Raw genomic sequence first — 21,594 nt, 5'->3', positions numbered from 1 at the left:
ACTTAGCCCCTGCACAAACCAATGGGCGATGCTCTGGTTTACCTGGTGTGTTTCAGGCATTGCCAGGTGGGTCAGGGAGGGGAGGCAGCTGCTCTGAGCTGGAGCTTTCAGGAACTCAGCATCGGATTCTGATCAGGGCTGTTAGCTCCTGGGTAGCAGAAGGGCCAATGGGGCCTACCGTAACCCACCTGGGGCAGCTGCTTCTGGGCCAACACCTGCGCCAGGAGGCACCCACCAGGCCAGGGTCATGGGCACCAAGTCCTGGGGGGGGCACTGGCTTGCTCTGGAAATTGCTTTGCGGGCGTGGTGGGGGTGGTGGTGGCAGGGGAGGAGGCCCGGGACCAGGTGCTAGTGAGAATCAGGCCACCCTGATCCCGGCGGCTGCTGGGAACCTGACTCCGGAGTTGCTGGCTCTTACGCAGGTCCCAAGGGCCCTGTGATAGGAGCCCCGGGAACTCCGAACAAGACCAGAGCAGGTGGCCTCCCCTAGAATAGGCTTCTTGTGTTGGCCGTGACTGTGGGGCCTTTTGGGGCCCAGAGAGGCTCGTATCAGCCCTTGAGAGAAACCCTGTCACCACCCAAAAATAACACCGCCCCTGGGGGCCCTTCAGGCGTGAGGCGGTTGCTCCCGTGGACGCAGTCCCGGCCCCAGGGAGGGTTCCACCAGGCAGGCTGATGTTACCCTCGTCCTTGTGGGGTTTCCCTGCCGAGAATGACAGGGGCTCCTGACCTGACTGCTGCCCTTCCTGGGTCCCTCCTTGTCCTGTTTGGGGTGCCCACACCCGACAGTAGGGGACTCCCACGGGCCAAGTGAGCAAGGTGCGGAGTAAGTGAGTTCTTGGCCTCCCGCGCACACACGCCCGACCTCCCTCAGGCCTCCTCTGGTCAAGTCTGGCAACCTTCGCTCTTCGGCCCCAGCCCTCTGAGGAGCGCGTCAGGGTGGAGTGGGAAACAGCTGTGTCTTCTGGCTCCGGGGGAGGAGAATGAGAGAATCCGAGCAGGAGGGAGGGAGAGAGTGAGCAAGCGTGGCTTGAGGTTGGAGCGACCTTGTAACCTCTCTTCCCGAGACAAGAAAACCCGTGCCCCTTCCCACCCTGACCGCAGAGCTTCGGGGTGCCGTGAAGCTTGTGCACCTGAGGCCTGGCTTTAGGCTTGCTGATGGCTGAAACAGAAGCCGGATGTCTGCCTGGGGTCCTCCAAGCCGGTGCCTGGGCCAGGAGTGTGGCCTCTGGGGCAGGCTTAGGAGGCCCTGATTCCCTCTCTGGTGGCTTGGGTCCCCTTCCGTCCCCTCCCGGGTCAGTGGGGTAGCAGACAATGGGAGAGGCGACCAGGGGTCTGGAGCGACCTCGTGGGCGTGAGCGGTGACTCAGGCAGCTGTGTGCACGGCCAGGTGCTGCGGTTACTGTAGGAGAAGCAGATGTTTGCTGGCGCTGTTTCTGCCCCTGGCTAGCCTAGCCCTCCCCTCCCCAGCTCCCTTGCGGCCTGAACATGCATTGGCGCTGGGCTTAAGTGAGCTGCTCTAGGGGGGAGGCAGCCAACTCCACAAGAGGATGTTGCTGTGGTCGGTCTAGGGAGCTAGGGCTGGCTGGATCTGCTGTCCCTGTCCCTGGAACATTCCACAGGGCAGGTTGGGGCAGGTCGCTTGTAACCGCAGAGACCCCTCAGGTCATCCGGGTCACCTTTCTCTTTGAGCTCTTGTGTCTAATCTCAATCAGAATCTGCAAACTGTAGCCCCCTGGCCAAATCCACAGTCACTGCTTTTGTAAATAAAGTTTTATTGGTACAGAGCCATACTTCTCAGTTGTGTATTATCTATGGATGCTTTTGCTCTGCATTCGCAGAGTTGAATAGCTGAGATCAGAGACCCCAAATGGCCTGCAGATCCCTTAAGTATGTGTTATTGGCCCTTTGCAGTTAAAGTTTGCAGACCTCTGGCAAATCGTGCTGAGCAGGGCAGCTTTCTTCCCAGCCCCTTCCCGTGCGTTCTCAGAGCCTTCTTTCCGGTTGTGAAGTCACATCTCTTCCACCTCTTCATTTACTGTCTCCAACCTGGATCCTCACAATGATGATGATAATTAAAGTACTGCTCCTTTAGTCTTAACCCCGAGAAATTAGCATCTCTCACTCCTTTGACTTCAGAGAACAGGCCATTACACCTGTGTAATTATGTGACTCTCTCCTGAATTTGGGGGGAATTATTTGATCCTTTTTTTTTTTTAACTTTTAAGAATTTATGTATTTATTTGACACAGAGAGAGAGATCACAAGCAGGCAGAGAGGCAGGCAGAAAGACCGGGAAGCAGGCTCCCTGCTGAACAGAGAGCCCGATGTGGGGCTCGATCCCAGGACCCTGGGATCATGACCCGAACCGAAGGCAGAGGCTTTAACCCACTGAGCCACCCAGGCGCCTCTTTGTTTGATCCTTTAACTTGACTCAAGCCCTTAGGTTTTGTCCCAGCGACCTTGAGGACGGGGCCTATCTTCTTCAATGAGGCTGAGCTTGGGCTTCAGCTTGGGCGACACCAAACTTCTCCTCCGTCCCCTTAGGTGACAGCTGGTCTTCCTTTACTAAACATGTATGTAGGCAACCTTTCTCCCTTCACTAATACTTTCATATTTTTTAGGTTAGTAAAAATTCATATGTATTGAATAATAGTGCTGGGCAGAATTTAATCCTTACAGGACCCCATGGGGCAGGTATTTCTCTCCCCATTATGCGGTGGAGGAACTGAGGCTCAGAGAAGTCAAGTAAGTTGCCTGGGGTCACACAGCTTGGCAGGATTCAAACCCTAGCCCTGGAGATCGGATTCCGACTGCGGCCCTATTCTGCCTCTTCATTTATAGGTGTCTTTATAGCATCAAGCTTAGGAGACTCTCAGAAAACACTCCCTCATGCTCTAACCCCCAGATAGGACAAGGGGACCCCTTGAGAAGGACCCGTGAGGAACTCCTGAGGAAAGGTTCATTCCCCCATTGTCCTTTTTTTTTTTTTTTTTAAAGATTTTATTTATATATGTGAGAGAATAAGAGGGAGAGGGAGAGCATGAGATGGGAGAAGCAGACCCCCTGCTGGTCAGGGAGCCCGATGTGGGACTCGATCCTGGGCCTCCAGGATCATGACCTGAGCTGAGAGCCATTGCTTAGCCACCTGAGCCACCCAGGCTAAACCCCATTGTCCTGTTTTGATAGCAGAAATCCGGGCTGGACCTGGAGCTTGGGTGCTCAGCGCTTCTCTCTGGAGGTGATCCACCTCCTCACCAAGACAAGGGTCCCTGCACCACCTGATGGGGCTGGGGCTTCTTGGAGGCCGGAGCTGGAGGCCGGGCCAGCTTAGGACACGTGAGCTCCAGGACCGATCCTTGAGGACCTTGCTGCTTCCCAGGGAAGGGTCGGGGAGAGGAGGTTTTCCCCTCGAACCCCAGGAAGCCGGCTCTCGGCAGACCACAGCTGGGTCTCGGCAGGCCTTTCTCAGACGTGGTCAAGGGAGTGGCTGAGATGAGCAGACCCGGCTCACTGGGCTTGTGGGAGCAAAGCAGCAAGGTCATGCCTTGGCAGCTCCTGATGGCGCCCCCTGTGTGCAGCGTGCACGGCCTGGCCCAGGACCCCGCCCCGGGCTGCAACTCATCTGCTCAGGAAAAGAGCGCAGGACTCTGCTTCTTCCTGCCTATGGGGCATTGCGTCTCTGGGGGCCGAGAGCCGCTTGGAGCCTGCCTTGGGGTCTTGTGTCCACTCTCTTGATGTGAGGCCGGATGAACTGAGGAAGCTCCTGTGTTGGGCCCAGATTGTGGCCTGGCCTTGCCGACTCTCTGCAGGTAAATCTGTCCCCACCTGCCGGACGGTGATCCAGTGACCTGGCTCCTGCGGCCCCCTCCCCTGCCCCAGGTCTTGGATGGCTCCCAGATGTTGACGACAGCCTCCTTGTGCTTGATCCGGGCCAGGGGCTGTGAAACCCTGTCATGTTTTGTCTCAGGGAACCCATCAAGACAACCCTGGTTTTATTCTTGTCTTACAGGGAGAGAAAGAGAGAGAGAGAGAGGGCGTCATATCCTCACAGTTAAATATTTGGAGTCTTATAGCCCTGATCGAAACCAAGTTCTACTTGCTGCAGAGTCCATATGAACAGACTCTAGCCACCAGGCCGCACTCGGCTCTGGGATGCTGGTTTTGCTGAAGCAGCCGCAGGGGCCTTGCCCTGCCCTGGAGGAGGCTGGGAGTGGGCACTCTTGCATTTCCTGCTGAGTACTGTCCCATGGGGACCCCAGCCCGGGCTGACTGCTCGCCCAGCAGCTCCCAGGCTGAGACCAGGGCAGCTGTCTCTGTCATAGATCCCTCAAAGAAACTCATTTTCAGAGGCTGGGGTTTCTGGATCCTCCCTTTCTCCTGCCAGTAGGGCAGGGGATCCTTCAAGACCCAGAGGTCCCTCTGAGCCCAGGGCCCCGTGGGGTCTTCCCGTTGGCTGCCTTCCTTCCGTCTTCTCCGCGCCCCCTACCACTTTCACTTGAAGCTCCCCTTCCCAGCATAAGGACTCCCCAAAACCAGAAGGAGGAATGCACTGAAGACTTTTCCATTTCTGTTCTCTCATTATGAATATTCCCTTAGCCCTCCTGAGGGCTCACGTGATTCGGGGAGACGTCAGAGACTGGTGGGGATGGATCCTTGTACCTTTATGACCGGCGTATAGTAACATTCATGTAACAATCTACTTCCTCTCTTCTCCCCTGCTGTGACTCCTAAGATGAGTTTCATGGTCCAATGGAGGATTTCATGCTCTCTGCTTCTACATGCCTGCCTATATTGTTTTTTCTTCTCAAATTGTGCTCATTCATCCCTAGACCCCGTAAGAACCTCGGGGTTATCTTCGAGACTCCGCTCAAAGATCGTGTCCTCTAGATGGTGAATGTTCCCCCACATCCTGCAGGTTCCTGCAGAATTTTGACCTTATTTCCTAGAACACGACTCACAGTGCACTAGGTTGGAGGCCTTGAACACCCACTACCTAGTTGACTGTCCCCCAGGACTGACCCCTCAACATCTGGATGTGTCCCTCACAGCTGGGGTGCGGGAGCCGTCTGGTGTTTGCTGACCGAATGATTGAACTTACTGTAAAAATTTCGGGTTTGGAGCCCTGGTCCTCTCCCTCCATGTGCATTTCATTAGCCCTTGTCATTTAGGAAGTATATGGTACTTAGAAGCCATAACAGCCTAAAACCATCTGGACCTTTATGGGGATTCCGCATTATGGACACAACGCTGTTTTGTGTGCGTGTTGGGGGGATTTCAATCTCATTTTGCAGAGGAGAATGCTGAGACTCGGCAAGGTTAAGCACCACGTGCAAGGTCCTTCACTGGAAGCAAACCCGTGGACGTGGTGATTGATGGGAGCCGTGGCATTCCACGGTCTCCCTCCCGACTGGGCATCTTTTGTTTTTTTTTTTTTCTTTGCTTCTAGACTCCCTCCTTCCACCCAAAGGGTTAATGCCAAGTCGTTCCCAGTGTATCATATCTGAAAATGTTTATTTGTTCATTCCACAGATTCCAGAGCGGAAACAGCTCTCCATCCCAAAGATCGAGTCTCCAGAGGGTTACTATGAAGAGGCTGAGCCGTACGACGCATCCCTCAATGGTACACCCTGGGCCAGGGCTGGGGCTTGGAGGGGGCGACCGCTTCTTGCACAGACGCCAGTGCTGGACACAGAGGGAGGCCTGGGCTGCCCTTTCCAGAGAGTCTGGCTAGAGTTGAGAACTGGCCGCAGAGCCTTGGCCCTCTGCTCTGTGGAGAGCTGAGCGGCACCACAGACCCAGGCCTGCCTGTAAGAAGGGGCTTGGGATGGCCCACAGTCAGCTGCTTTACTGTGTCTGATCCTTTCGCTCTTCCTGCCCGGACACTCGAACAGTGCTGGATTCAGCACAGAAATGAGATGGAGGAGAGGCGTGTTGGCCCAGGGGTGCTTGGAAGCAAAGGGAGTGTGGTCAGGCTGAGTCAGAGCCCGTTCCAGGGTGGCTTTCATTGGACTCATAGTTAACCATGCTCACTCTGTCTGCCATGCGTGCTTCTAGGAGTCAGGAACTCAGGAGAGCTCAGGAGAGCTCAGGAGAGCTCAGGAGAGCCCACAGTCCCAGCGTTTAGATTCTGTGAGGAGAGACAGACAACAGGTAAAGCTAGGCTGTGTCAGGGGATGGGTAATACAGTGTTAGGATCGAAAACACAGGGCCTGGTTAGGGTGGGAGAGGGTGTTCTCTGAGGTAGGGAGGGGCTCTCTGGTAGCATGACCTTGAGCTGATTCCTGAATGAAGTGGGCCATGGACGAGGCCAGAGACCTGCTGGAAGAACTTTCTAGACTGCACAGCACTTGCAGAGCTCCTGAAGCAGGAGGGCTCTCGGCGTGCTTCGGGAGCAGCAAGGAGGCCAGTGGCGCCAGGGCGAGGGGAGAGACGGAGGTTGGGGACCAAGGGGTCAGCCACAGGCCACAGGAAGGACTTGGGCTTCTTTCTGACGAGAGTGCAAGCCACGGGGAGGTTCCTTAGTGACTGACCCCTGTACCACAGGGACAGGGCTCACGCTGGACCCCTCTGTCTTCGGCCAGTGGTGCTCAGCCTGGGCAAGTGAGATCAGAACTGCTCCTGGGGTAGGGATTCAATAGGACAGAAAGGCCCCACAAATTCTGGGAGAGTGTGTTGTGGCCTGTGCACGCAAGCAGCTGGACTCTGGTCCCCTCACTCTGCCCTTCTCACCTCAGTCAGCTTCCTTCCTTGTTGAGTGAAAGGTCTTTGAAAGCATAAAGCAGTTTGCCGATGTGAGAGGCGAGGGTCCGCGGTATAGGAACCAGCTTGGCCGGGCAGGGGCGCTGCCAGCTCCGTAAAGAGCAGGACCAGAGATCACAGGGGACCCGACCCTTGCAGCCACGTCAGATCCTTCTTTCTTCACACTTTACCTACTGCTCCAGTCCCAGGAACTGTGTGGGAGGTGAGGACCTGTTTGGAGTGAGGTTATTTTATTCTGGGAGGCCGGCTTTGTGGCCAGACCTCGCTTCGCTTGAACCCACTGAGTGTGTGGGATGTTGCCGAGTCCCCGACGGGGCCGTGATTTCAGACCAAGGTGAGGGTGTGGCGCTGCTGTCTGGATGCCTCTGGAAGGTGGAAGCTGTGACTCAGCACGGCGGGTACCTCCATGCGTCTTAAACCCTGCTCTCCCGGGTGTGGCCGGAGCCAGCTCGGGCCTGCACCCCAGACACTCCTGGGGGCCTGTTTGTGGAGCAGACACTTCATCTTATCGTAAACAAGTGGACTCAAGCTTCTCGGCATTTGTCCCGGACGTGAATTCATGTTGCTTTTAGCTGGGACTGGGGTGTCCCTGTGAGGAGGCGGGTAGCGAGCCGTCAGTTGTCTTTCCTGTTCTGCGAGGACAAGGACCGAGGATGACTTGGAGAGACTTGGTCACACGGGCCACCAAGGGAGGGCTTCACTCATGTTATCCGCCGGCCTGCCCTTAGTTCCTGTGTGTCCCCTGCCCGCCCCCAACCCCGTCCCCCGCCAGCTGCTAGAGCTGGTCACGGCAGGAGGAATGGCCTTCGGCCACCAGCGATGTGTAGACTTCCCACAGGAGACCAGTTGCCCAGCTGCTTGTCCCCACACTGCTCTCAAGGGCCAGGCCCCTCTCTCCAAGTGCAAGTTGAGTCCGCGCCCTGACGGCCCGTGCAGAGGGGAGGGCCAGTCCCGCGTGCGTGAAAGGTCAGCTGCTTGCCTGTGATGTCTCGTGCTGCGCTCGTGGAAGCTCCTGGAACAAATAACCCCCCTCCCAGTGCACAGTTACCCGACACGAATCTCTTTCTCGTGAGCAGTTCAGTATGGGTATTACTGGTCAGTGGGGAGCTTACGCTCCTAATGGTGTGGGCTCGGCCACCCTCGAAGGCCACAGCATCCTCTTCAGAGAGCGAGCGGAGAACCCTTGCGTGCTTCTTAAAAGTGCCAGTCTGAAGTGACTTTTATCCACATTGCACTGGTGACTGCAGTCGTTACTGGTCATCTCTGGAGGGGTGGGGGCTGGGAAAGGAACCGGCTGGGACCGGTCCCGAGAAGCCCACACCTCTGGTGGGAAAGTCCTCGCTTCCGGGGGACAGGCAGCCATGTGGTCACATCTGGGTTCCTCTGTGTCTCTCTCTGCGCTTGGGTCTGTCCCTCTCTTCACCTTGTCTCTCTCCATCTCGCCTTTCTCTGTGCTTCTGGATCTCACACAGGTCACTCTGGCGGATTTTCCCCCACTGGAGTCCCCAGATGGGTGCAGGTGCCTGAGGGAGTCATTTACGCCACGATCACCTTGGGTACTGTTTGTCCCCGGAGCTGGAATGCCTGTGACTCTGTGCCTGCTGCCTGGCTCTTGGAGATGGGATGCATGCCCGGGGGTGGCCTCTGACCTCTCCCCAGCCTTGTGCATGGGTCCTGCATGTGCACACGCGTCTTGCCCTTCCAGAAGGAGAGGTTGCTCCACCTTCCACAGACCTCTGCTGGCGGCATCCGAAGGCGTGATGCCCACACGGGTGCAGGACCAGAGGGCTGCGTGGTGGTTCTGCCCTCTGTTCCCAAAGACCACCAGCAGAACATGGGGCGGGGGGTCCCACCCAGGAATGCAGAAAGGGGATGGAATTACGTGAAGCCTCCTCTTCATCCTGGACCCCTGGAAGCCACGTATCTGTCTTGCTTTCACGGCCCTACTAGGATCGCTCTTAGAGATAAATAAGAAACTGACAGTACCTTTGCCCAAGTGTCCCCGAAGGTGCTCCAAGTGGTTTGAGGTTACTGGGATTGGCCGTTTCTTCCCAGCTTCCCCACAACGCCCTAGAGGTGGATGGGCTGGTGTTAGAATTTTCCACGGATGCCTGGGCCATCCCCAGAAGCACCAACAGTGGTGGGGTTTGGTCAACGTCTTCCTGCTAAACTCTGCAACCTCCCTCTATTAATTTTTTGTTATGAAGGGAAGCATCCCGATGACATTGCCTTGTTCTTCTGATTTCCCTTAGTGAATAGATAATACCATATGGACAAGGAGGACTTTGTTTTTTAATAAAATCCCCCGGCTCCCAGCACTGGATCAGATCAGCTCTACTTGAGGTTGTCCTGCTGCCTCTCAGCACCGATCTGTCCGCACAGGGAATTTTTTTTTTTTAAGATTTTATTTATTTATTTGACAGACAGATCACAAGTAGGCAGAGATGCAGGCAGAGAGAGAGAGAGGAAGAGAAGCAGATTCCCTGCTGAGCAGAGAGCCCCATGTGGGGCTCAATCCCAGGACCCTGAGACCATGACCTGAGCCGAAGGCAGAGGCTTTAAGCCACTGAGTCACCCAGGCGCCCCCGCACAGGGAATTTTAATCGTGCCTCATCCCTCCCCATCCTCCTTACCGAGCTGCACACCAGCGGTCAGAGCTCCCGGCAATCTTGGTGGCTTGGCCTGCCCCGAAGTGCATGCATCCCGCCATCCGGGATGACTGTGAATGGCCCTGGAATGAACATCTGGATGCATGTACACCCCCTCCCCCCACCCCGGTTTCCTAGGATGGACTCCCAGGACTGGGGTTACTGGGTCAAGGGTAGGGGTGTGTTTACAGCTCTCGCAGCAACGCACTGCCGCCGTGTTTTCTGAGAGGCTCATGTGCATTTCCGATACTACAAGCAGCGGGAGAGTTTGGGTACCCCGTTGGGTACATCTCTCCTCCCCATCTTTGCTCGTTTCATGGGCGTGAGATCAGGAGCTTGTGCAACTTTTCAGTGAGGCTGTGAAGGGGAGTGGCACCACACTGCTGCCAAAGCTGATACTAAAATATGGGAAGTGTTACTGTTACAAATAGTGAAACACCTTCATTGGCCCTGGAGCTGGACTGACCATGGCAGCCGCTCCTTCTGGTTTTCTATATTCTATATATTCTATATTCTAAGTTAAATGTGGTCATCTTCCCAGTGCAGAGAGAAGGGGCTTCTGCAGAAGGGAAGGGTGAGGGCCCAGGAGCTGACTTTTTTCTGAAGGGGGTCGGAGGGAAGGATAGAGAAGGCTCGTTCACCCTGACTCGGATGGAACAAGTCTGTGGAGGTCACAGGGAAGTGGATGGTGGCCGGACTTTCTGTTAGAGCTACCCGGCCATAGAAGGAGGTAGCCAGCGATCAGGAGGTAGTGAGCTCTCCATCCCGAGGGAATTCAAACAGAGGCTGGCGCAGCCTCAAGGTTCCCACAGCCAGGATTCCTGTGTTGAGCCAGGGGGGTAGACCAGGGATCCCTGGGTTCTCTTTTCTCCATGTCCTGCTTTTCGGGGTTTTACTGATTTACTTTTTTCTTCGCCTTGTTTTGGTTGGCCCTAAACAGCAGAACGAGGCCTGGAGAACAGAGCGACTCTTGCAGGGTGCCGTGGAGGGGTGGGAGGGAAGAGAAACTGAGGCACAGGAGGCATGCAGACAACAGAACACAGTTCACGCCTGATGGGCTCTGGGATCCTCTTGGACAGAACAAACGCCTGGGGTTGGTGGGTTGCTGGAGGTGGAGGAGGGGCCGGAGGTAGAAACCAGAAGGGGCTGTCTGTGCTGGGAGGTGTGCAGGGGTGGGAGAGCGAGAGGAGTGGGTTGGGAAAAGGGCCGTGACCAAGAGGGACGGCCACTTTCACCCCAGAGCCATTTCCTGCTGTGGTTTATCTCACCTGAAGAAACTGCAGCCCCTCCCCGGGGACAAAACCGGGGATGGAGCTGGCCACACTGGGAGGCCTACCATGTGCCCATCTTGGGCTCAGAAGGTGGCCCCTTCCTCCGGGCACCCCCCACCCCCGGGAGCCAGGCTCCGCCCACTGCCCCCCACTGCCCCAGGCGGGACTGGCCTTGTCCAGTGTGGACAGTCGCCTGTGTACCTCATCGTGTCTGAAATTTCTGTGGAGCCTGGGATGAGATTTGAAGAGGAAAAGGGAAGCACTCCTGGTTTGGGTGATTTGTGTCTGTGGCCAGAAGCGGCATCCAAGAAGGTTCACCGAGGAGGCTTGGGGGCCGGGCCTGCCCCGGTCTGTGGCTGGTGGCTGTCAGTCTGGTTCAAGGGCACAGAGAGGCAGGGGCCATGTGGCCTGGAGGCCCCTGGCTGCCCCTGTCTCCTGCCCTTCTCCCTAGACCAAGGTCCCCTGCCCGGTGGGGTCCTGACCGCGTGGGTCTTCCTTGCAGAGGATGGAGAGGCGGTGAGCAGCTCCTATGAGTCCTATGATGAAGAGGAAAACAGCAAGGGCAAGTCGGCCCCCCACCAGTGGCCCTCGCCGGAGGCCAGCATCGAGCTGATGCGTGACGCCCGCATCTGTGCCTTCCTGTGGCGTAAGAAGTGGCTGGGGCAGTGGGCCAAGCAGCTCTGCGTCATCAAAGACACCAGGCTCCTGGTCAGTTGGGCTCCTGTCGTGTTCCCATCTTTTCTCTTTGTGGGGAGTGGGGGAGATGGACCCTGATACCAGGTGGCTGGAGCCGTTTCTATCTCGAGGCTTTCTCCCCTCCCTAACCTGAAACGCTGTGCCAGACATCCTGTGACTGGATGGGTGTGCTGCTTCTTAACTAAGAAAGTCTCCTGGTTTTCATAGGTCTCTGCGGGGGGCTGGGACCACCATCCCCTGCCCCCAGTTCTGTCACATAGATGCGGTTTCTGGGAATCTTGTCCCCTGGTCTGAGGGCTCATTCTTCCTCACATGCTGACCCCTGGCCGTTTGGGGCAGAGCCTGCTGCCTGGTCAGGGCTCTCCCTAACCTGGTTCTGGCCGCCGCATTCACCTGTCACAATGTTAGAATCAGAGGCGTTGTCTCAGAAGTCATGGTATTTTGAGACACTGATTATAACTCAAACCCCTAAAGGAATTGGAAGATAGTGCTCTGACCACAGCCCTGTTAACTGTTTTTCTAAATTACAATTCACTTTATGTCCTCATTTGAAGTGCCTTGGAGTCATTACGATCACACTTTCTTCTCGGGTCACGTCACGCTGTGCTCGGCGCGAACGTTCTTTCTGAGAATCCTGTTCCGCAGTCCTGTGACAGACAGGGGCAAAGTGTTTTGTCCGGGAGGGGAAGCGAGTCCCTTTCTTTTTTGCTGCAAATCATTTTCCTAACTAAGCAGCTTGGGGTTTGTTCCCGACGCACCCTTTCCTGGGGTGGTAAGTGAGAAAGGCGGACAGGTGGGGAAGTAGGAAGAGTGAGTTCAGCCTGCAGGTATGAGAGTGCGCTGCAGGGGACCACTTCCTGCAGCTCGCCGAGGCCTGCAGGGACCTCAGAGCAGCCTGGGTAAGCAGGGTGCGCAGGCATCCCTGGGCGAGGCTGGCAAGGAAGAGACATGAGGGACAGGGGACGATCTGCCTGGTCACTTGGACGCCAAGGACAAGAGCTACTGATACTGGGGACCATGTTTCTGCACCTTTGGTTTGGCTGGGGAGAGCCCAGGGCTTGGGAGGTCCCGCTGTGCTACAGGCCCCCCTCTGCAGGACCCGCCCAGGCCTGGTGCCCCTCGGAGAGCGGCACACAGCATCTCTCTTTCCTTTTAGTGCTACAAATCCTCCAAGGACCACAGCCCGCAGCTGGACGTGAACTTGCTGGGCAGCAGCGTCATCCACAAGGAGAAGCAAGTGCGGAAGAAGGAGCACAAGCTGAAGATCACGCCCATGAACGCCGACGTGATTGTGCTAGGCCTGCAGAGCAGGGACCAAGCGGAGCAGTGGCTTAGGGTGAGGGTGGCCCCAGGCTGGTGGGGACACATGCCTGCTCCCCTTGGGGCTCCCGGGCGCTCCTCGTTCTGGCGCCCTGGCTTTTTCTAAAAGAGATGACCCGGCAAGGGCAAAGGATCTCCGGGCCTTCAGACTCCCAGGGCGCCTGTGTTCTCGGTGGTAGCAGTCAGGCCTAACGAAAGGGCACAGCACTCTGCTGCTAAGCCCGGCCTCGGGCTCTCCCCGAGACTCCTTTGCCCTTTGGCTGCTGGAGAGGTATCGCCAGCCTCCTTGGGAAAGGTGACTAGATGACAGAGTCACTTGTAAAGCACTTACCACCGGCCATGCCCTTGTCGCCAGCGCAACTCATCTGACCTCACGGGGGCTAGCCTCCCCGTGTCAACAGCACCGTTTCACAGGGGTGCTGATTACAGCTCAGAGTTGACCCATCAAGGTCACCTGGCAAGGGAGTGGCAACCTCGGGTTTCAAACCCACGACTGTCAGACCGCAGCCCTGCGTGTCCTACCATCCCCCGTGCAGACGGTCAGGTCGGCCCGCAGGTACACAGTACGGCCCCAGCGATGATGAAGCCTGGTGTGCCCCATGTTAAAGAGAAGCTTGACCATTCTGGAAGGTATAAGGTTGGCACCAGGAAGGGGCTCCCGGTTGCAGAGGGATGTCCAAAGCCAGCAGGACCCCTGGTGAAGCCAGACTGAGCCAGAGAGTTCCCTTCCTTCCTTGGTTCCTGCTGCCCCCTCCTCATCACGGCTCTGGATCTGCTGTCTAGCCCTGTCTGCGGGTGCACACACACAAGTACTTGTGTGCACTCACACGCACATGCACTTGTAGAGGGACAGACACCTGCAGGCACATATATATATATATATATACACACACACACACACACACACACACACCACCCCCCCCCCACCCCCTCACCCCTCCTGCTCCCAGTTCCCAGGGCTGCTCCTCTGCTGCTCAGACCTTCCTCTCCTTCCTCTGACCCCCCAGTCTTCTCCCTCCCCGACTCACACGCCCTCTTGCTGAGACCCCCTGCTGCCGCTTTCAGAAGGTACAGCTGCTGGGCTGGCCGTACCTTCCTCCCTGGTCAGATGAGCACAGAGGCAGGCCCGGCTGCGAAGGGCCTGACTCCCAGGACTTGCCCCCTCCTGTGGTTTGGCAGGGCTGATGTGCCTGTATGACGGCTCGCAACCACCTACCCGTGTCTGTTTTATTGAACCCACCTACCTTCCCTGGCCTCCGGGTCCCAGCGCTGCGTAATCACGCCTGCGCCCACAGGGCAGGACAGGTGGATGGCCGTGGGTGGGAACCGCAGAGTATGGGACACGGGCTCCGGGACCAGAAAGCACAGGCAGGACTCTCCCAGAGAAGCCCTCAAGCCTTTGAGGTTTCCAGGTTTCACGTGCTTCCCCCACTGAGGGTGTTGGCATTTCCGGGCCCTGGCTCGTGAGGATGGTACCTTCATATGCGAGTCCCCACAGCTGCCCCCGGTGCAGGTGTGGCCCCAGTGGGTGACCACAGCCGCGGCCCCGGGGTCACGCAGCTGGTGGGCTGACTGCGGTCTTCCCGCAGCACCCCGTTGCGTGGCCCGGGGTCCGGACCTGGAGTCTGTCTACGAAGTGAGACCTGCCCTCTGTTTCCCCAGCCCCGTAGCCATTCTTCTTCGCTTCTTTGGCTTTCGACTTTGGAACTTGTTTCCACAAAGTGCTCTAAGCAGAGACTGAAGAAGGAGGGTCTGTGAAAGAGCTCTTGTTGAATCCAGCGGGCTCCGGATGTGTATGTGTGTGTGTGTGTGTGGCTGCCCAAGGTGGTTACCCTCTGCCCAGTGTGGCCAGAGCATCCTCTGACCCGTGGGCCCCCAGCCCAGGCCCCTGGGTGCCGGAGAAAAGGCTCTTCCTGGAGTAGGGTGGGGCGGACTGTGACAGGCCCCAGGTGGCCATTAGAAGTCCCGCCTCCTAAGCAGCAGGAGGATCTCCGCAGCAGACTCCACGACCCCAAAAAGCTTGGGCGGGGGGGGGGGGGGCTTTGGCAAATGCTGTCTTTATCATACCCACAGCTGAGCAGCCTTCCCCGCCCCAGGATGAGGGCGCGGAGGGGCCTCGCAGAGCTGAGGGCCGGCAGCTCCGGCCATCCTCCAGCTTTGCTGTAAAGCATCCCCCCAACCCCGCCCTGCGCAGCCCCAGAACATGTGGGGGTCTGCAGGAGAGGGGGCCAAGGGAACAAGCCTCCCCCCAGCAGCCTGCCCAGTCCCCAGCCAGGTGCTGCGGGGGCGAGGGAGAGTCGCTGTTCCTCGGCAAGCGAGCGTCCCCTCTCCTCCACCGTGTGCCCTGACCCCGAGGGGCTGTCACAAGGTCTGGCTGTGGTTCAGGCTGAAAGACCTCTGCGGATGGCTTCTGTCTCCCTTCAGGTCATCCAGGAGGTGAGTGGCCTGCCTGTAGAAGGAGCGTCCGACGGAAACCAGTACAGCCCAGATGTCCAGCGTCTGAACTGTCAGAAAGTAAGCCTCTATCCTGCCTGGAAGAGATTTCAATTCTCTGCCTTCTCTGTAAAAATTAGATTGCACCAGCCCCGTGAGGAAGAGACGTACAAAGGTTGGATAAAGCCGGTAGCTTCAGGCATAAAAGCTGACTTTGATACTCTTGCTTGGCTGCAGGAAGCTTTGTTGAGCCGAGGTCAGCATGCCCCCCATTCTTACACAGAGAAATTCATGGTAGGAGGCCTTTCTTTTGCACTGACTCCTGGTCAAGCTTCAGGGCTGGGAGAACTGTCCCCACGTTGATTCCAACTAAAGGGCTCTGTTGCTCATTTGCCTGGAGCTGGGGGGGGCCGGGTGCTTGCGGAAAGGGGGGCTGTCACCTATGGCTTCACATTCCAGGTCCCAGGAATCTGTAAACGGGTACTCTGAAGCTGGGAGTGCACAGAGCAGAGCGTCCCTGGGCCTCCCCCTGGTTCCCCCAGCCCTGGCAGGGAAGAAGGCAGAGGGTCCCGAGATGTCTCAAGCAGGGCGTCTGGAAGGCACAGGTCCTCCCTCACGGAGTGTTCCCTGCCCGGGTCTAGCCGTCCTTGAGGCTCTGCCTCAGCCCAGGCCTGTTGACTGGGCGTCCCTCTGCCTGCCTCCCGGAGGTCTGGGCGAAGTTGTTTTCTGAGAAACGCTAAGTTGGAACGCTCTGAGTGCTTCACCTTCTAACAGCAGCCACCACGCCCTTCTAGAAACTCCTAAGTACCCCAACAGCCCTGGGGGTGTAGACGGGTATATTATCCCTATTTAAATACATGCACAGCAGGGCCCAGAAGGGCTTATAAGTGGGGCACCTGGTCTGGATGGAGAGTGTTCCAGCCAGGGCTCCAACCTCGGTCTGACCCTGTGTAGACAAGCAGGCCTTTCTCAGGAGCCTGATGTGTGCATCGTGCCGTCTGTTCTTGAAAGCGTCCCTCATGCCTGGGTGATTCCCAGCCCGGCGCTCAGCTCCAATACAGATGAGAACTCTAAGCACCGCCTCCCCCGGGCTGGCCACAGGGTTGCTCTCCCAGCAGGCTGAGCAGGCATCTTGAAAACTTGCGTACTCGGATGCGTGGTGGCCCAAAGAAGAGGGTCGTCTCCAGGATGGGGCTGGGAAAGGGAAGGCGAAGCCAGGTCGCCCAGAGAGCCTGAGGGAAGCCTGGCTGATGGGCCATCAGGAACCCGGACTCTGCAGTGACCCCCGGCCTACATCTGAACGCTCTGAGTTTCCCGTACGTTGTGATCCCTGAGGTAACCGTTCCCAGACAAGGTCACCCACTTGTCTCCCTCTCTTCCGCAGCTAGATGTAACGGAGAAGTACCTGTCAGCCCCGGAATATGGAAGCTCCATAGAAGGCCACGCCGAGGTCCCAGAGGCCAAAGATGGTACCAGCGTTTGCGGCCGGCAGCCTCGGCTGGGGCGGGGGGTTGGCGTCCCGGGCTGTGAGACGTGGCTGTCCGGCTCAGCCCTAATGGGTTTTAACAGCTGCTTGCAACATGCCTCCAACTTATAAACTGCTTGGAAATAATACAGCTGATCAAGCCAAGAGAAAGGGGGAGATGAGCAAATCGAGGTCAGATTTTATGAATTGCCGGGGGTGGGGTGGTTAGAATAGTCTTGCGTGTCTTCTTGTTTGTTGACCCCGGACCCAGTCACTTAGAGCCAGTACAGTCAGTTGAGATGCTCCAGTGTGTGGGGCGCCGGGCTGGCTCAGTCGGTGGAGCCTCCAGCTCATGGTCTGGGTTCAGGTCATGACCTCAGGGTCATGGGATCGAGCCCTGCGTGGCGCTCCCTGCTCAGTGGGAAATCTGCTTGGGATTCTCCCTCTCCCTCTGCCCTTCCTGCCTGTGCTATTTCGCTTGCTCCCTCTCTCGCTCTCTTTCTCAAATAAATCATTTTTTAAAAATATAAATTTTCTTTAACAAAAAAAAAAAAATGAATTGGTGTCCCCTTCTTGAGTGTGTGATACCAGGGATTCCTGGCTTTGTCTGTGGCTGCTGGTCTGGGGAGCCGATGTGTGTGCGTGTACACAAGAGGGAGGGGCCGAGGCTGCAGGAATGGGCGTGCTGTTCCTGCTTCTCATCGTGGCACGTCGGCGGGTTGTGGGCCCTGCTGACAGCTTTTTCTCTCCTCTCGACAGTCAAGAAGAAGTCTTCTCCTGGCCTCAAACTGAGCAACCTAATGAATCTGGGCAGGAAGAAATCTACCTCGCTGGAGCCTCCGGACAGGTCCCTCGAGACATCCAGTAAGACCCGCAGCCGCCTGTGGCACCCACGGGCTCCCCACCAGGGTGGGATCCTGGCTCCGGGAAGGTGGCTCAGACTGTGCGGGCCTCTAGAGGTGGGAGCTCTTGCTGGAAGCATCTTAGGGAAAGCCGCCCTGCAGCTCCTGCCTCTGTCTGCCGTCCCCGGAGGTGGCTCGTGATGTGTACCAGCCTCGGTCTCGCGGCAGTGCTGGATCCTTGGTGCGCCTGATGGGTCCTCCCGGTGCTCCTCCGGCCGCTCTGTTCATTTGATCGGTCTTGAAGGAGCACAGCAAGCAGCGCCCGGGAATGGGGACCGGGCAGAGGGGGAACACAGTCCTGAGAGCCCACAGGCCAAGTGCAGCTTCATACCCCAAAGCCACACGCTGTGTCATTGCAGTAGCTGTAAGGACTCGGGGACAGAAAGAACCTTTCCTGCTCTGAGGTCGGAGGGGGCTTCCTGGACCTGAGCCCCGACAGTTGGGCAGGAGCTGAACGGGCTGACATGGTGCCCCCGGGCAGGAGCTAGGACTCAGACATGGGGACAGTGAGGCCCATTAAGGGGACGACAGAAGCCCACGTTGCTGGTACAGAGGGTGTGTCTGGGTGCTGCTAGGCTCCTTGAGGTCATCTCTGCTCCCCTCATTCTGTCTTGAGGAAACAGAGGCCTGTACCATAAAATATCCGGAGGGAGCCTCTGTCCGGGCTCAGACTGTGCGGGCCTCTAGAGGTGGGAGCTCTTGCTGGAAGCATCTTAGGGAAAGCCTCCTTCTGTGCTCCCTGCTTTCTTGACGCAGAGTTTTCAGTCCAGAGAACTGTGATGGGCAAGTGAGGCCCTTCCCTGGGTGAGCCAGCATTCCTAGGTTCTAGGCTTGAATTCTCCAGTGCTGCTATTCGTGTGGCTCTGAGAAACTCATGATCCCCACTGTAGGCCCAGCACTGGGTGGGTGGGAACGTGGCCACGCACCGTGACCCATCGCGTGACTTTGAACCCTGGGCCCTGGAGAAGCTCAGGGTCTGCTGGGGGCGGCTGACATGGAAGCAGGCCTCACTGTTCTGGGATCTGGGAGTTCCGGAGGGAGGCAGAGCCAGGCGTGCAGGACCAAGGGAGGGTCAAGCAAGGCTAGTGGAGTTTGGGAGGAGGAGAGGGAGCTGGGTAAGGGGAAGAGGAATTTGCAGACTGAGGTTGAGGTGACGAAAGGGCCGTCTGTCAGGGGCACTGAGGAGGCTAAGGCTGTAGAGCTCAGCGAGCTGACAGCACCCGTGGTGGGGCAACCTGGGCTGGGGACCTTCCTGCACGTGGCCCAAGTGACCAGGGGCCGGGAGGGCTTCTGCCAGCAGGGTGTGAGGCCAGGGAGCCTGGTCCTGCAGCATAGCCAGCCTGCTCTAGCCAACCGCACACCTCCCTCCCCTCAGGCCGGACGTAGTCCCCCACACAACAGAGCTGTGCAGTCTGCTTTCCAGGGGTCTGCCCATGTACACACAGGCAGGGCAAAGACTGGGCTGGATTCCCAGCCTCCTTGAGGTGAGAGAGCTGCTCGGGCAAAGGCTGACAGGTCTGGGAACAGAGATTCTGGGGGAGATCCTGGGAGGCCCAATGGCAGCCATGGACGTGCTTGTCCCCTCTCTGACAGGTTACCTGAACGTGCTGGTGAACAGCCAGTGGAAGTCACGCTGGTGCTCTGTCAGGGACAGTCACCTGCATTTCTACCAGGACCGGAACCGGAGCAAGGTGGCCCAGCAGCCCCTCAGCCTGGTGGGCTGTGAGGTGGTCCCGGACCCGAGCCCTGACCACCTCTACTCCTTCCGCATCCTCCACCGTGGCGAGGAGGTGGCCAAGCTGGAGGTACTGCTGGCCTGTGGGGGAGGCCGGGGACAGGGTGGTGGGGTGGGGGTGGGGAGGAGGGCAGGGGCAGGGGCGAGGCCGGGCATGGGCGTCCAGGCTGCCGGCTGTGCTGCTCGGACTGCCATCCTACCATCTGAGAGCCTGTATAGCCCTACGTGGTTTTGGGTTTTTTTGTTTGTTTGTTTTTACTCCCTCACATTTTACTTCTTTGCATTTCTTAAAAAAATTCCATTCCCTTTCTGCCCTCAGAGCAGATGTGTTATAGGAAAGGGACAATGAGCTACTTCCTGCACTGGGGGCAGGAGGATTATTTATAACTCCCTGAGCTGCTTGAAAAACCTTCTGGGGATTCACAGTGGGTTTGATTTGGTTTGTGTATCACCAGATGGGGCCCTGTATGTAGAGACAATTGTTTGTTAGGGCTTATCTGGGAGAAGAATGAGGTTTGTGACACAATGAGGTTTCTCCCACTCCCCACCCTCTGTTTGATGTGATGTTACAATTGCGAAAATAAGAGGTGACCTAATGCCTTGCATTGAGCTGGGGCAGGCCTGAGCCAGAGTTCTAGACACACAGGGAAGCACCCTTCCAGGCTCACCCCTGTTCACCTGGTCCTTTCTCCCGGGTCTTTCTCCAAATTGTGCTCCGATACTGCCCTCTGGTGGCTAAAAGCTCCACATCCCAGTTGCTTCCTGGAGGAGAACCCCCGGGGTCCAGCTTGATAGCCCCCTACCCATCCAGCTGTCCTGTTGACAGCTACCGACCCAGTATAATAATGTGGTAAAGGGGACAGCTGTGCAGTCACTGGACTTGGCTTCTAGAGAGAGTGTGATATGCTACTCAACGAATCACCCGGTGGGTGACTTCGTTAAGGGGACACCCTGGAGGGCTTCAGGGGACGGTGGCATGCTGAGCTTGGGATTGCAAGATGCTTCCTCCAGCTGCTGGGCAGGGAAAGGGATGGAAGGGCCACCAGAAGGGGCACACGGAGACCGGTAAGGGAGCCGCCACAGTTGCCCAGAGCAGAGAGGGTGGTGGCTGGAGCTAAGGGTGCCCACGCAGAGCAGATGGAAATGCCCACTGGAAAGGGAAGGGCGGACAACAAGCAGCTCGATGTCCAGCCCTGCTCCCAGCAGCCTCTCTGGGAGGAGCACAGAGGCATCAGCCGTTCAGCTGAGTCGTGTCAGGCCAGTGGGGTGGCTCCTGGTCCTCGTGCAAGTAAACCCGAAGTCTTTGTAGGATTCCCAGTGTTTTCTCATTAAAAAGGCAAGAAGCAGTGTTAGTGTTTTAATAGCACCCCAGCATTTGTGTTCGCTTCGACCGCACAGTCCGCTGGAGGAAGTCGGGCTCCAGCTTCCCCGGGGTTTACCTCGTTGTTCACGAGAGCTGCCGAGCTGCTGTCGGGTGTTGAACATGCCCTGTATCCTGACACTGACTCTACTGAAACTGTCAACAAAAACGAATTTGGATTTTGTTATTTCTTAGGGTTCTGGTCTTGTATTTACAGATTGGGTGATTAGACTGCCTCATGGTAGTTTATAAAATAGAGGTGTCACCCTCCAGTGCTTGCTCTCGGGGCTCGTTGGCCTTCTAGACCCACCCGTCTATGAATCACGGTGGGTCCTCGGACAGATGTCCACAGCGTCACTGAGGGGGGCGCCGAGCTATCCACGGTAGCAGGAAATGTTTGGTGGCACAGGGACGAGATAAGCCAGTGACAGTGAGGCCTGGGCACCTGGGCGGAAGGCGCTGCTGGCCTGGCCGCGAGGGCTGGGCACCCGACGGCACCCTCCGGCTCTACTCACGTCGTCCCTCTCGGTCTCCTCCAGGCCAAGTCTTCTGAGGAAATGGGCCACTGGCTGGGCCTCCTGCTCTCTGAGTCAGGCTCCAAGACAGACCCGGAAGAATTCACCTACGACTACGTGGATGCCGACAGGGTGTCCTGTATCGTGAGTGCGGCCAAAACCTCTCTGCTGTGAGTGTTCAGGGGCTCTGTGGCATCACACCCTCCCTTCCCAGCCATGCTTCCCGGCACGGGCCCAGGCTCACAACGGACCCCCCTCCCCGTGGCCTGTTCAGTTGAGCAGGGTGGCAGCTGAGAACCCAGGGTCAGCCCTGTTCTTTCCAGGAGTGGGAAACAGGGCCTGAGGACAGTGAGGAGCTGAGCCAGGCCTGGGGTGGGGCGGGGTGAGGGGACGCCCACCTTCTCCAGCTCCTTACGGCAGGTTGGTGCCTCTCCTGACCGTCCCCTTTCTTTGCGGCCGATGGAGCGCTTTCTCCTGGCCTCCCCCC

The 21,594-nt window shown here is 57.4% G+C and overlaps 1 protein-coding gene across 13 annotated transcripts in view; it reads left to right on the top strand.

The window, feature by feature from the left end:
• Window positions 1–21,594, top strand: part of AFAP1L2 (actin filament associated protein 1 like 2) — a 95,300-nt gene that overhangs the window by 66,981 nt on the left and 6,725 nt on the right. For 7 of the 13 annotated variants that reach the window (XM_082721474.1, XM_082721473.1, XM_082721468.1 and 4 more), the window contains exons 5-13: window positions 5,533–5,623; window positions 8,235–8,318; window positions 11,184–11,389; window positions 12,534–12,713; window positions 15,122–15,211; window positions 16,515–16,599; window positions 17,355–17,459; window positions 19,091–19,302; window positions 21,132–21,277. In XM_082721474.1, coding sequence (XP_082577600.1) covers window positions 5,533–5,623; window positions 8,235–8,318; window positions 11,184–11,389; window positions 12,534–12,713; window positions 15,122–15,211; window positions 16,515–16,599; window positions 17,355–17,459; window positions 19,091–19,302; window positions 21,132–21,277 — 1,199 coding nt within the window. The remainder of the gene's footprint in view (window positions 1–5,532; window positions 5,624–8,234; window positions 8,319–11,183; window positions 11,390–12,533; window positions 12,714–15,121; window positions 15,212–16,514; window positions 16,600–17,354; window positions 17,460–19,090; window positions 19,303–21,131; window positions 21,278–21,594) is intronic. The other 6 variants (XM_082721477.1, XM_082721476.1, XM_082721475.1 and 3 more) reach the window with 1 other exon arrangement.

Source organism: Mustela nivalis, assembly GCF_964662115.1.
Source record: "Mustela nivalis genome assembly, chromosome: 2".
In the NCBI taxonomy this organism is placed as follows: domain Eukaryota; kingdom Metazoa; phylum Chordata; class Mammalia; order Carnivora; family Mustelidae; genus Mustela; species Mustela nivalis.
This window is presented reverse-complemented; position numbering and strand designations above follow the sequence as displayed.